The 14,385-nt window shown below is 35.8% G+C and overlaps 1 protein-coding gene and 1 pseudogene across 1 annotated transcript; both read right to left on the bottom strand.

Annotated features, from left to right (window-relative positions):
• Positions 1-334: 334 nt before the first annotated feature.
• Positions 335-2,989, bottom strand: LOC114723781 (dihydroflavonol 4-reductase-like; annotated as a pseudogene).
• Positions 2,990-7,512: 4,523 nt separating this feature from the next.
• Positions 7,513-10,088, bottom strand: LOC114723772 (dihydroflavonol 4-reductase-like). Its single transcript, XM_028910013.1, is given in 8 exon segments — positions 7,513-7,956; positions 8,099-8,160; positions 8,162-8,292; positions 8,382-8,416; positions 8,418-8,539; positions 8,651-8,845; positions 9,696-9,865; positions 9,967-10,088. Coding segments are annotated over 8 exon segments (1,020 nt in total). The 5' UTR covers positions 10,085-10,088; the 3' UTR covers positions 7,513-7,769.
• Positions 10,089-14,385: the final 4,297 nt, after the last annotated feature.

Consider the following 14,385-nt stretch of genomic DNA (forward strand, 5'->3'; position numbering starts at 1 on the left):
GTATGTTGACATATTCGAAGTTCAAAAATCAAAATTGAATTTCTCATTCATGCGCACATAGCGATACCGGCAATTAGCAGAGCTAAGAAAATCTCCTCAGATTAAAACTGAGTAAGCGGAAGATATGACCTTGCATTAAATAATTGAGAACAAAGTCAAAGCTTTAATTTAGACGATAAAGTATTGAATGGCCTCTCCAAAGGCAACTTTATTTCCCAAACGAACTCTTATTTGCAGTACTCATATGTTTCCCAATTCATCATTTAACATACCAAAAAACTAGATAGAGAGCCAAGACAATGGCTGACACGAGGGCGCGCACAGATATGTATATAGATCATATTTTTATTTTCGATTAGTGGTGCCATTAATTAACACGAGTTTTTGTTGGTTCCGAAAGAAGTCCTTTCTCTCTGCATGTATCAACAGATGCGGTGAGCTTTCCTCTAGCTGTACTTGAATTGGAACCCTAAATCTTTGATCTTCTTAGATGAGAAGTGCACAGCTCCAAGTCATCTGGAATATTGTTAAACCTATATAAACAAAATCATGAATCATGTTATGGCAATTAGTCCACCATGCATTCACTCCTTCATGTAAAAGAGTTCTTAATGTTGATGGCAATGAATAAGTAAACAGAAGGGAAGGGTATACTTGGTGGGGACATTGTACTCAGGATATTTTTGATTGAGATTCTTGCAACGTCATGAATGTTTGCATCATGGGAAGAGCATATGTATCTGCCTTCTGCCGCAGGATGCTCTAACAAGAATATGTGACCCATGCAGAGATCATCTAAGTGAACATACTGGCACTGCTTTATGATTGAATAATGGGCTTCATTCCCTGCGATTACAACATTTAAATCAAAGGGCATATGATGAACGAGAAGAGAGACGAAATTAAAAGACACGATGATGGTAAAACGCACCAGTAATGGAGAAAAGCAGTGATAAGACTGGGAGGCATTGGATCTATGAGGAAGGGACCAACCACAAGCGTAGGGATTACAGTGATGAAATCCATGTTATGTTGTTTGGCAAATTTCCATGCCATGCCTCCTGCTCTGCCAACGTTTTTGAAACGAAATACATCTGCAAAATATTTGGTTTTGTGAATGTCTGAGATTACTTGTCCCTCTTATGTAGGGAATTGATCCCAGAACAAATGCCAAGCAGAGAAGAGGAAGAAAGCAAGCTACTAACCCAACCGGTCATCTTTCTCTGCGACAAAACTCAACAACATCGCTCCAGCAAGTCTCGTCGAACACTGGTCTTTGATGCTCGACGACGTTGACGGTTCCGGCAGAGGATGTGAATATCAATCTTCTCACGGTGTTGGCCTTGACGCATGCTTTCATGATATCCAATAAGCCATTGATGGTTGGTTTTATCACTTCATTCTATACAAAAATGTTTCCCAGTCATAATCAAATATTTTTAGCATTTAATATGAACATATTTGACCAAGTCACCCAAGTAGGCACGTCACCTGAATGCCTCGTGTGCTTATTGCCAAGTCATTCAACTACGAACGTGTGTTCACTAATTAAAGAAACACAATGCAGTATTCTGCAAAATTCTACCGTTAATATATTATTTTATTTTTTTTTTCAATTCTGTCCTTTTTTTTTCTTTTTGGCTTTTTTGTTACGTACATCAGATCCTATCAAGATTTGGAATTTTTCGCATCCAACACAATATCTTTAATTTCTTATTTTTTCCATATCCCAACATCTCTTTATTTCTTCATCTAAATCTAATCCATAGAATGTTAGGAAATAAATTTTCTGAATATCAGCCTCAATTAAATGAGGGCTTTTTTTTTTTTTTAAGCATGAAGTCAAATAAGCACTTTATGAATTCAGAAAAGATAACGTGCGAGCCATGCATATTCTGCACGCGTGCTATTTAAATCGCATTTACAAAGGACTGATACGGTAAGATGCTAATCTGCTGACTTTTCAAAACTCATATCAGCTCAATTCTTGAGTTTTAAACTGGCCTTAATCCGTTGCCGAAAACGTTAAGTAATACACCAACGCAGATTGAGATTTTTTTTTAAGAAAAAATAATTTGAATTTACATCAAACCAAATTAATTATTGAAAAAAAAATCAATAATCACACAGAAAATAGTAAATAGAACGACACATTACGGATTTTATGTTACATAAAACAAACAATTCGATGGGCTGCTTTTCTCTGTCCAATCAAAATATATCAGTGCGTGAGAGAGAGCGAGAAATAAAATGTACAGAAAATCTCACATTATAAACCATAAACAAAGATGATTTATTTTCAAGTTTCAACACGTCATGCAAGACACGTGAAACGGACCTAGTACCGTGAGTCTGGGTTGAAGTTGCTAAGTTATGTTTGCAGCAATACAGAGAGAACTCAAAAGCCACACCAAAGAACGAGAAACGGAAGGAGAGAGATGGTGACGTGGATATTCGGGGGAAAGAATTTTGAACGAAAAGGCCATGCATGAATGGTTGAACTGTCATTATAAAGAGGAAAAAGGCAGAATGGAGAATCTGTTCACTCTCGCGTGTGTTTGTGCATATATAACATATATGTAGAAGAAGGATGTGCGTGTACATATACCTCAGGATCCTTGGAATCGAAATCCATAGGGGTGGCGACATGGAAAACTGCAGTGCAGCCATTGATGGCGTCGTCGAAACTTCCCTCGTGGGCCAGATCGGCCTTCCACAGAGTCAGGTGCGTATCGGCTTTCGGCAGTTGCAGCAAATGCTTCACCTTCTTCATGTTAGCTGCAAAATGAAATCAAATAAGTAAAGACCAGTGTTATACGTGATTGGTGAATGAATAACGAAGAAGAAAGAGGGGTTGGAATGAAACCAGGGTCGCGCACGGTAGCTCGAACAGCGTAGCCGCGCTCCAGGAGTCTCATGACGAGCCATGAACCGACGAAGCCGGCAGCCCCGGTGACACAGACAGTCTTAGACACTGAACCCATGACTCTCTCTCGGTCTGTCTCTTTGGGCTAGTAGGAGAAAACTTGTAGAAGGAAGCGGAATGAACAATAATAAATGGGAATAAGGATAAAGGAGCGGGGCGTTATAGTGGAGGAATAATTAATAATCAAAGTGAAGGGTGATTCCTCATGAGGATGAAAGATATATAATTGCACGGGAAGAGAAGAATGAAAGGGAGGGAGAGGGCCGAAGGTGGCAGATTCTTATAGAGGGCGGGGGTTGTGTATGTGATGGGCAGTGCAAGTCTGCTTGTGCTTGTACTTGTTCTCTTCTATATATAGCCTCAGGCTGCCTCTTTATTTTATTTTGTTTTATTTGTAAATTCATTATGTTAATTTTGTTTTAATCAAATAAATTTGTATGTTATTACTCTCCAAACATAAAGGATTCGAAAATCAGGCGTTTGATTCGCCGTTTATGAAATGCTACTTTTGGATTAAAAACGTGCAGTTGTTACTATGTATCGTTTTTTTGTCAAATCAAAGTCTTGAAAATCCAGATTCTTTCAACTATGATGAGTCATTGAAATTCAATATCAAAGATCATTATGTCATTCAAGAATGAGTGAGAGAGAAAAAATGGAAAGAGTGGCTGAATAGCCATTAAGGCACGGGCTTCTTTTAGAAGACATTGTAGGATGATTGCAAAGAGTTGAAATCCGTGTATTTGGAAGTTGGAATGGAAGGTGCAATTTTGTTTAGGTGAGATTGAGAAACGTGGGATGTTTTGTCCGAAAGAGGTAGATGTCCATTTAGGTCATGTTTTATAGGATGAAGTCATTTTTTAAGGAAATCAAAAAAGGAAAAAAGAGGGAGAAGATAAGTTTTCATGGAAGTGCGGTTAATTTTTGGGTTTGTTGCACGGCAAAATAAGATGCCTCGAAATTGTGGAAAATTATTCTGATGATGCCAAATTCAAAATTAAATTACCGCATCTTGGAAAAAAAATTAGTTCTCTAGAATACTTGGATATACCGGATGACATCACAATAGTATTACCTCAGGTCTTTAATATAAAAACTTATTTCACTTTTATTTAGTCTTAAATATAAGACCTTAATCTATTTTCTTTTATATTTATCTATATTTTTTTCAAGGTAGTCATTTTAATAATAATAGTTCTAACCAATACATTTGATTAATAAGGATATTTAAAAAAACAATACTTATTTATTACTAATAACTTATTTAATTTATTTTTTAACTTATTTAATCAGTCAATTAATTTTTATATTTAGGATCGAAGGTACTACTAAACTAATTCTTTCTCGTGAGTTGAAAATCGAGTGAGTTGAATATGAGCTTTTAGATCAGATTAAAAAAAAAGAGCTTGAGAAACCCAATGAATTGACATGAGTTGGAAATGTTGACCAAAACATAAGCCGAAGAAATTTATTGGACCGAAACAGAGCCCATTTATAGACACGCACAAGAATATGGGCTGTTGCGTATGAAACCGGCTCCGAGTCCCATAACTCATTAATCAGTTCTTTTGGAAAACCCAGGAAGTTTTAAAAATGTTGAGCCCATGTATAGAGAGACTACGGCAAGAGAAAGAAATAAGTGGGTGGGCCAAATGAAAGGGAAACAAAAGTGTCCAGAATAGGCGAAAATTCCATTTCAAGGGCTACCCAAAACGTTGGGGTGTATATAAAATATAGGCCGGCCCCACATAGTCCTGAGCCGAAAAGAATGGCATTCCAAAGGATAAAAATATTTTGCACAGCAGCCTCAACCAATCTGTTTCATATTTTCTTTAGGGAAAATTACAATAAGTTCTCACATAAGAGAATTAAATAAAAAAATCTATTAAAATAATCAAATTATTCTCAATTCCTAAAGAACATCATTGAAAAAATTTTAATTGTTTAATTATCAAATTGCTCTTCTTTTTTTAAGTTTACATGACAATCGAAGGTGTAAGGATTAATAACTATCACAACCGGTATTAACAACATATTTTCTCAATACATCACAAAATGCAATATATGAATTGTCAATACCTACCATGATAGTTGTTAATTTTTACATCTTAAACTGTTAATGACTGCTCTTTTAGTTGTTAATGCAAACTTTAAAAAAAATTAAGAGCAATTTGATAATTAAACAAATGAATTCTCTTGCAATGAGGTTCCCTGAGACTTCAAAATAATTTGATGCTTTTAAGGGACCTTTTTGTGTTTAATTTTCTTTGATAGGACTTTGTTGCAATTTTCTCTTTTCTTTATCACAAAAGAAATACTCCTTTAGTCCTATTTATCAAGGAACAAAAAACCGGACCGGACACTAAACCGGTTGAGATAGGTGGTTAAAGGGTTAATGGTCAGGTCGGGGTTGAACCGGAGTCAACCGGTAATTATTAAAAAATATAATTTAAATAAAATTTCAAAAATATTCATTTTTATATAAAAATTTTAATAAAAATAATATTTAGAAGTATCCCATTAAGTGAACGTAGGGAGCGGATGACTAGGCTTTGGAAAGCGAAAAAGAAGATACAGTACTCATAGTGCCTGCAACACATTACCTGAATGGCCCTCTAAATTCGTGAACGTGCTAATCAATGCCTGCAACTGGAAATAGAGTACTCATAGTTGCCCCTTCCCCTGTCATTAATGCCTTTCTGCCTTCTCATTTTCATTCAAATCCTGGGACTGTGGCCTTATCAGAGCTCCTTCCTCTCTCAATTTCCGATCTTCATCCACCACACCACAAAACTCAAGTGCCCGCCTCTTGAAGCATTTCTCTTCCCTCTTCCATGCTCTCTACCTTTTAAAAGAAGGTTTTCACTTCATTTTTCATCATAATTTTTCAAGAGTTTTCTCTTCCAGTAAGTTATTTTTATCTCTTCCTCTATTTTCCTTCTCTGCTTTCTCTCCCTCTTTCTCTAATTTTCAGATGGACTTATTATTTCCCCATTCTGGTCTGGGTCTGGTCGGGAGGGAGGGACCGAGGGAATTGCTACAAATTGTTGTTCGATTTTTTCTCCTTCCTTTTAAGCATTAGACGACGTCGTTTTAGATTTGGGGAGGAGGAAAAATATTAACCGGTTTACCCCCGAACCGGACGGTTCACCGGTTAATTTCCGGCTTGACCGGTTACTTTCCGGTTCAACAGGTGACCGTTTTTCTGCTTAAACCAGACCGGACTTTGGACCGGTTCACCGGTTTTCTGGTTGAACCGGCCGGTCCGGTCCGGTTTTCTTTCCTTGCTATTTATACGACAGACAAAGAATACATTTTTTAGTCTTATTTATAAGGTACTGAGAAATTTTTTTTTTGTATAGATGTAAATTTTACCTCTCATTTATTATTGCGTTGATTTATTTACGTGAGGTATAATGTATTTTAATAGGATAAAGTTAGAAAGTTATTAAATTTTAAATGAGAGTTAATGAAGTTTAAGATTTTTCTTGATCTATGTAAAACATGTTAAAAATATCTTATAAATAGAATCAGAGGAGTAATAATCAATTGAAGGATTAGGCCTCAAACACCGCAAAGAAGAGCTTCAAAAAATATTTCGAAATTCCTCACCCTCCATCTGATATAGCCGCGGCTTTGAATACCTCTGTAGTCAACAGACTGACAGAGCATAAAGCATCCCAAAAATAAAATAAAATCCAAATGTTCGAAAATCTTTGAGAAATTTTTTGCTTTTTTGGTCTACAAAATCCGGAGCTTCCGTGCACAAATCGTCATAAATGAAAGTTGGAATACATTTTTATATTTTCCTCCTATAATATCTGATAACGTCACAATAACGACGTTCAACACTTCATATATGACCCGTCTCTGTTAGGAAGTGTCTCACGGTTTTGTCGCTTGTTTGCCTAAATGAATGAATCCTATTCCTTGAGGCGCGTAATCAGTTCATTAAATTTCAAATCATGCACAAATAATTCCAAGTTTGTAAACTCCATCTAAAACGGAACTTCCAATCCAATAAATCATTTACTCGTTATGTTATTTTAGCATTGTTTGCCTGATTTGTTCTTCGCGTGCTATTATTTTGAGTAATGCTCAAAATTACCTGGCAAATATATATATTTTTTATTATTATCAACCTCACCATTGTCATCCTTGTCAGTAACTAATACTGCGACTCTGCGAGCTTGAAAACGACTTTTTTCACATATTTTAAGGGATTCATTTGATTCCAAAAAGATCGTCCTCTGGCTAATAAAAGAAGATATGGCTGACAAAACAGGTCCTAATCACCCTTTGAACAATTCAGAGCCTGCCTTTATAAGGACGTCTTTTTTTTTTTTTCCCCTGGACACAATTTACTCCTGCTTTGGGCGGCCTCATCACTCTTTGCCCAGAAAAGAAGTACGTCTTTTACTCCTTTTTTTTTTTAAAAAAAGATATTTGAGAGTTATACCGAGACCCTACCAAATTGCTTGTTCTTCTTTATATATAGAGGTAAATTAATTCAAATCCTTCTGCTTGCTTGAGCTTGTCATAATATCGCGTGTATGTGTGTGTGTAGCTCTGGCATATACACGTGTTGACATATTCAGAGTTCAAAATTGAATTTCTCATTACTGGATAGAGGTATCAGCTCTCAACAGAGCTAAGAAAACCTCCTTAGTCTAAAACAGAGTAAGCCAACATAAAATACAACCTTGCACTGAATAATGGAGACAAATCCAAGCCTTGGCCGCCGAAGCTATCAAATGGCCTCGCCGGTAGCTATATAGAAGAGCCAAAACCATGAGGAACACGATATATGTAATATATATATATATATATATATATCACATTTTCACTTTTCGTGTGTGGTACCGTTAAGACGAGTTTCTGTTGTCTTGAGAAGAAGTCCTTTTTCTTTGCAGGTATCAACAGCTTCTATGAACATGTCCTCTAAGCTGTATTTGAATTGAAATCCTAAATCTGTAATCTTCTTAGAAGAAAAGTGCACAATCTCCAAGTTATCTGGAATATTGTTAAACCTGTAAACAAAATCATAAATCATGTTTACAATAACATTAGTCCAACATGGATTCATTCATTCACGCCGTAAAAGAGTTTGTTGTTAACTATGAGCTTGAATTAAAAGGACAGAAAGAAGGGGGAAGGTATATGTATATATACTTGGTGGGGACATTGTACTCGGGATATTTTTGATTAAGAATTCTCGCAATATCATTGAATGTTGGCGTCATGGGAAGAGCATATGTATCTTCCTTCTGCCGCAGGATGCTCTGACAAGAATATGTGACCCATACAGAGATCATCTAAATGAACATATTGGCCTTGCGTTATGATTGAATAATGCGCTTCATTCCCTGCAATCACAATTAATATTTTTAAATCAAAGTCCGCATGATGAACGACTGCAAAATTGAAATTAAAAGACTTCTTGATAATAACGCACCAGTAATGGGAGAAAGAGCAGTGATAAGACTGGGGCATTGAATCCATGAGGAAGGGACCAACCACAAGGGGAGGAATGACAGTTATGAAATCCATGTTATGTTGTTTGGCAAATTTCCATGCCTCCTGCTCTGCCAACGTTTTTGAAACGAAATACATCTGCAAAATATTTGGTTTTGTGAATGTCTGAGATTACTTGTCCCTCTTATGTAGGGAATTGATCCCAGAACAAATGCCGAGCAGAGAAAGAGGAGAAAGCAAGCTACTAACCCAACCGGTCATCTTTTCTCTGCGACAAAACTCAACATCGCTCCAGCAAGTCTCGTCGAACACTGGTTTTTGATGCTCGACGACGTTGACGGTTCCGGCAGAGGATGTGAATATCAATCTTCTCACGGTGTTGGCCTTGACGCATGCTTTCATGATATCCAATAAGCCATTGATGGTTGGTTTTATCACTTCATTCTATACATAAATGTTTCCCAGTCATATTCAAATTGTCTCAACATTTAATTTAATATGAAAATGCTCCGTCAAGTCAAGTGAAGTGCCTATTGCAATGATGAGTACTATGATGTTCATTGCGATCTAAATCATTTAAAATTAGTTTTAATAGTCTAGATTCAATATAGATTATGCGTTAAAAAAAAAAAATACAATGGGCTGCTGTCCTCTGTCCAATCAAAATACTATAGTGCGTGTGTAATAAAATTTATAGAAAATCTCGCATTATAAACTACGAACGAGATGATTTATTTCAACACGTCATGCAAGACAGGTGCAACAGGTAGAATCTGAGTTCAAGTGGCTTAGTTATGTTTGCAGCAACGGAAAGAACAGAGAAAAGGAAGATCAAAAAACGAGAACGGATGGAGACGGCGGTGACGTGGATATTCGGGGGAAAGAATTTTGAATGAAAAGGCCACGCATGAATGGCCGAACGAGCTGTGAATATACTACCTCCGGTCTTTATTATAAGATCCCATTTGATTTTTTGTTTGGTCCTAATTATAAGACCCTAATTCATTTTGTCTCTCATATTTATGCATTTTTTCTAAAATAATCCTTCTAATAATGATAGTTCTAGCCAATATACTTAATTAGCAAGGATATTTTAGGAATAACAACACTTATTTATTACAAATAACTAACTTAACTTACTTCTTTAATCTCCTCAAATAAGTTAACTGGGTCTTATAATTAGGACCGGAGGTAGTAATATAAAGAGGAAAGCAGAAGGAAGAATGTGTTCACGCGAGCGTGTGTACGTTTGTGTATATATGTGCAGAAGAAGAATGTGCGTGTATACATATACCTCAGGATCCTTGGATTCGAAATCCATGGGGGTGGCGACGTGGAAAACTGCGGTGCAGCCAATGATGGCGGCGTCGAAACTTCCCTCGTGAGCGAGATCGGCCTTCCACAGAGTCAGGCGCGTATCGGCTTTGGGCAGTTGCAGCAAGTGCTTCACCTTCTTCATGTTAGCTGCAAAATGAAATCAAATGAACAAAGGCAAGTGTTATGGGTGACTGGTGAATGAATAACGAAGCAGAAGAAGAAAAAGAAAGAGGGGTTGGGAATGGAACCAGGGTCGCGCACGGTGGCTCGAACAGTGTAGCCGCGCTCCAGGAGTCTCATGACGAGCCATGAGCCGATGAAGCCGGCAGCGCCAGTGACACAAACAGTCTCAGACGCGGAACCCATGATAGCTCTCAGTTTTTGGGAGGGAACGAACAGTAACAAAGGGGAAGGAGATTGGGGGGGCGGGGGCGTTATAGCAAGGGGAGGAATTAACAATAATATATATACTTGCACGGGCAGAGAGGGAGGGCGGGGGTTGTGGGATGGCATGGCAAGTGAAATGCCGCGGGTATTTATAACATCGAATCAGATGACGGTCATGGCTTTGTGACTCGCGGGTTCAACCAACAGTCTGTGATTCTGTTTGTTAGGTGTCCTTTTGACCGACAGCTTCCCTTAAAGGCATGCTTCCTCTTGTCTTCTTTCCCGTTTTTCCTTTCCTTTGTCTACTTCCTCATCCACTTTAATTTCTTCCTCTTTCTACATGTGTCTATAACCATAGCTAGCCTTTCAAATCAATATGAACATAACTAGTAGGTTTCATATATCTATATATATATATATATATATATATATACTCCTCCGATCCTTAATATAAGATCTATCTAACTAATTTGATTAGATTAAGGAAGTTAGGTAAGTTAGTTAATTATAAGAAATGTGACACGTTTTTCCTAAAATACCATAATAATCTTTCTTAATACCTTCTCTTTCTCTTCTATTTGATTATGGTTGAGGGAATATCTATAGGGATAATTTAGAGAAAATTGATAAATATGATAAATAGATCTTATATTTAGCACCAAAACCAACTCAATAATTGAGTCCTATATATTAAGGACCGGAGGAGTATATTAATTATTCTCTGATCCTTCTCACTTCTTACCTTATGCTACTTGTATCTGAATATGAGAAGAGCTGTATCGTCATGACGTCATGAGACGTGCAATGTTTGGATTTGATATTAAAAGAGGAACTATTAAGGAAACGCGCAATTATTATGATCTCCATCAATTATGTTATTATTAGATGGGATATTAATTTTAGATGGCTAAGGAGCCCAAATTTGTGTACTGCCACACGTGATTCACACCGTAGACGATGTACCAGCCGTTAGGGGTATTCATGGGCAGGATTGGGTAGAGCATGCCCCATGCCCGATGTCCAGCCCGAAAGATAAGCGAGCTGCAAAACCCTGCCTTGCCCTGCAAATGGTGATACCTCGGAGAAAAATTTTCTAGTTAAAACAAGGGTATCTTATAACAACTATAAAGAAATAAATACTTGAAGAAACAATAAATTCAACAAATCAATAAATTTGATCTGTCTTAAATTGATATATCTTTTAATACAACACTAAAGTGAACATGTTTTTGCATCTCTACAAGACAACCAACAATGAAAACAAACTAAAATATACTAAATAAGATTAGAAAAACATTAAAAAATTACTAAGAGGGAAGAATTAAGTATACCTCTCAATGTATCTAAGACAAATGGAAGAGGAGAGAATAATATATATTATATATATTATATATCGTTATATGTATTTCTGACAAAAAAAAGAATTATAAATATATATTACAGGCAGAGTCAAATGGGCAGGCAGCATACCCTGTCTATAGCCCAACCCTGCCTATGATATGCCCAGTCCAAGAATGTCCATTTTTTTCTAGGCTGTTTTTTTCCAGACTGGCCTAGGCCATTTTCTCTCGGGTTTAGGTTGGCATACTACACTAGCAGTTTTGGTGAACATCGCTACCAGCCGTTTAGCAAATTAAAGGTGGTAATGTAATAATTAGGGGTGTTCATGAAGCCCAGTAGCCCGCTATGCCCGCCCAAGCCCGCAAAAAAATGCCCAGCCCGTCCTAAAAAAAATGGCCCGAAAGAACTATTGGGCATGTTCGGGCTGGGCAAACTGTTGGGCAGGGCTGGGCATCGGGCACGGTATGCTGCCCTGCCCATTTGGCCCTGCCTGCAAAAATATATATAATTTTATTTATATATATTTTATTTGCCTCATATTTATTTCCTAAATCAAACGCATTGTTGTATCAATATTCAGTATTCATTATACTTATTTATTTTTGAATGATTTTGAGAGTTAGAAACTAGAAAAATAATTAAGTTTAATAAAATATATTAACAACATTTTTTGTCATAATCCACTCCTCTTAGCTACTACAAAAAGTAGTTTCATAGTATATTAATTAGTAATAACAAAATTAAGGCTAAGTTTCCATTTTAATAAAGTTACATTAGATTATTTAGAAGGATATAAATAATTAGTTAATTAATATAGTATATTGACTTGTTGGGCATAGAAACCCGCCCTGCCCAGCCCACATTTGCTCAGCCCAAATTTATTAGTGCTTTTTAGGGGTGTTCATGAAGCCCAGTAGCCCGCTATGCCCGCCCAAGCCCGCAAAAAAATGCCCAGCCCGTCCTAAAAAAAATGGCTCAAAAGAATTATTGGGCTTGTTTGGGCTGGGCAAACTGTTGGGCAGGGCTGGGCATCGGGCACGGTATGCTGCCCTGCCCGCAAAAATATATAGAATTTTATTTATATATATTTTATTTGTCTCATATTTATTTCTTAAATCAAACGCATTGTTATATTAATATTCAGTATTCATTATACTTATTTATTTTTGAATGATTTTGAGAGTTAGAAACTAGAAAAATAATTAAGTTTAATAAAATATACTAACAAAATTTTTTGTCATAGTCCACTCCTCTTAGCTACTACAAAAAGTAGTTTCATAGTATATTAATTAGTAATAACAAAATTAAGGCCAAGTTTCCTAGTAATAGTTGGGTGGACAGTTGAAGTGCTGCGCCTCGTGCTTTGAATTGAATTGTTGTTTCCTTTCTTCCTCAGCTCGTCTGCCCATGATGTTGACATGCTAGAATCGAGAGAGCCACTAATAAGGGAAAATGCACTTATCCTGATCTTTTAACTGTTTAGTTTTCTTGAGCATCCCAAAATTGATCCGCCGCGTGCATGCTGGTCATTCACATACCAAGTAAACATCAGATCAGACCATCTATAATTCCATATCGACAATCAGACTCAAGAGGAAACGGGAAAAACCTGTGAATGGATTGAATAACCCCACTGAAATATTAATTAAACACTATTAAACATATACTCTCACAGTTATTAAAATTTCCTCTCTGCTTTCCCAATTTCACATTCAAGGCTCGGAGGTGGAAACCCCTAAGATGAATCAAGAATATCACTATTTTTATTACTTTTATCTCTAATTAATCCTGTCATCTTTTTCGCATATTTTCTTTTACCTTTTTGTCATTATTTTTGCCCTCCATCTGCCTTCCCGCAATTTTTAAAGAACATTCACAAAAAAAAAATTGAAATTATTAAATCCCAAATCATGTCTGGTTTTCATGCTTTAATAGGTTTTGACAATACTTGATATGCAAATAACAATGCATTGTCGTGGGAGTTCTTTATTTATGATTTAGTAATTTCAAATCTCTTTTTATGGGATTCTCTCATAAAAAAATATCCTTTTTAATGTATTTATTATTGTTAATTAATTTTATTAAATATTTTAAATCACGTAATTTAATTATTTAAATTTTATAAAAAGAATGAAAAATAGTACCACCTTCAATTCTAAATATAAGAACTAATTCGTAGTGTGATTACATTATAAATTACTCTCTCCGTTCCTCTTTATAAGCAACAACTAGCATTCATTTCTTGTTCCTAATTATAAGTAACATTTGTAAGTTGTCTTAAATTTTTGTAACAAATTTCTTATTTTGCCCCCATTAATTACTTATTTTAATACTTAATATATATTTATTATCTTATTTCTCAAATTATCATCTTTCTTTATCGACATTCTCTCTTTCATAATTTTTTATTCTCTTTCCTATATTCTCTCTCCTTATAAATAAAGGTATTTTGAAGAAGAAAGAACTTTTAATTTCTACTTATTTATTATCTTTAACTTACTTTTTGATCTACATGATAGAATTTAATATTGTTTATGTTATAAATAAAGAAGAAGAACAGAGAAGAAAAGAATATCAATAAGAGAGAGTATTTCTCATTCTATTCAAGGGTGCCCAATACATTATACATTATCTCTATTTATAGGAACAACTTTAGATCTTTGATAGAATCTATATATATAATAATAAAAGATAATTGCAGATAATGGGAATAATAGGAGATATTGAAGATACTTAGAGACAAGGGAGATAATGATAGATACATGGACATCTATAAAGATATTATATTCATAACACTCCCCCTTGGATGTCTATAACTAAATATGTACCTTATTAAAAAACTTCTACTAGAAAAACCCTATGGGACAAAACCTAGTAGAAGAAAAAGAGTGTAACATTTATCGATATATATTTCATAATGTTGCCTCGTTAAAAACCTT

This window comes from Neltuma alba, unplaced genomic scaffold (genome assembly GCF_004799145.2).
Source record: "Neltuma alba isolate B1F8T4 unplaced genomic scaffold, ASM479914v2 tig00002374_pilon, whole genome shotgun sequence".
Taxonomy (NCBI): Eukaryota; Viridiplantae; Streptophyta; class Magnoliopsida; order Fabales; family Fabaceae; genus Neltuma; species Neltuma alba.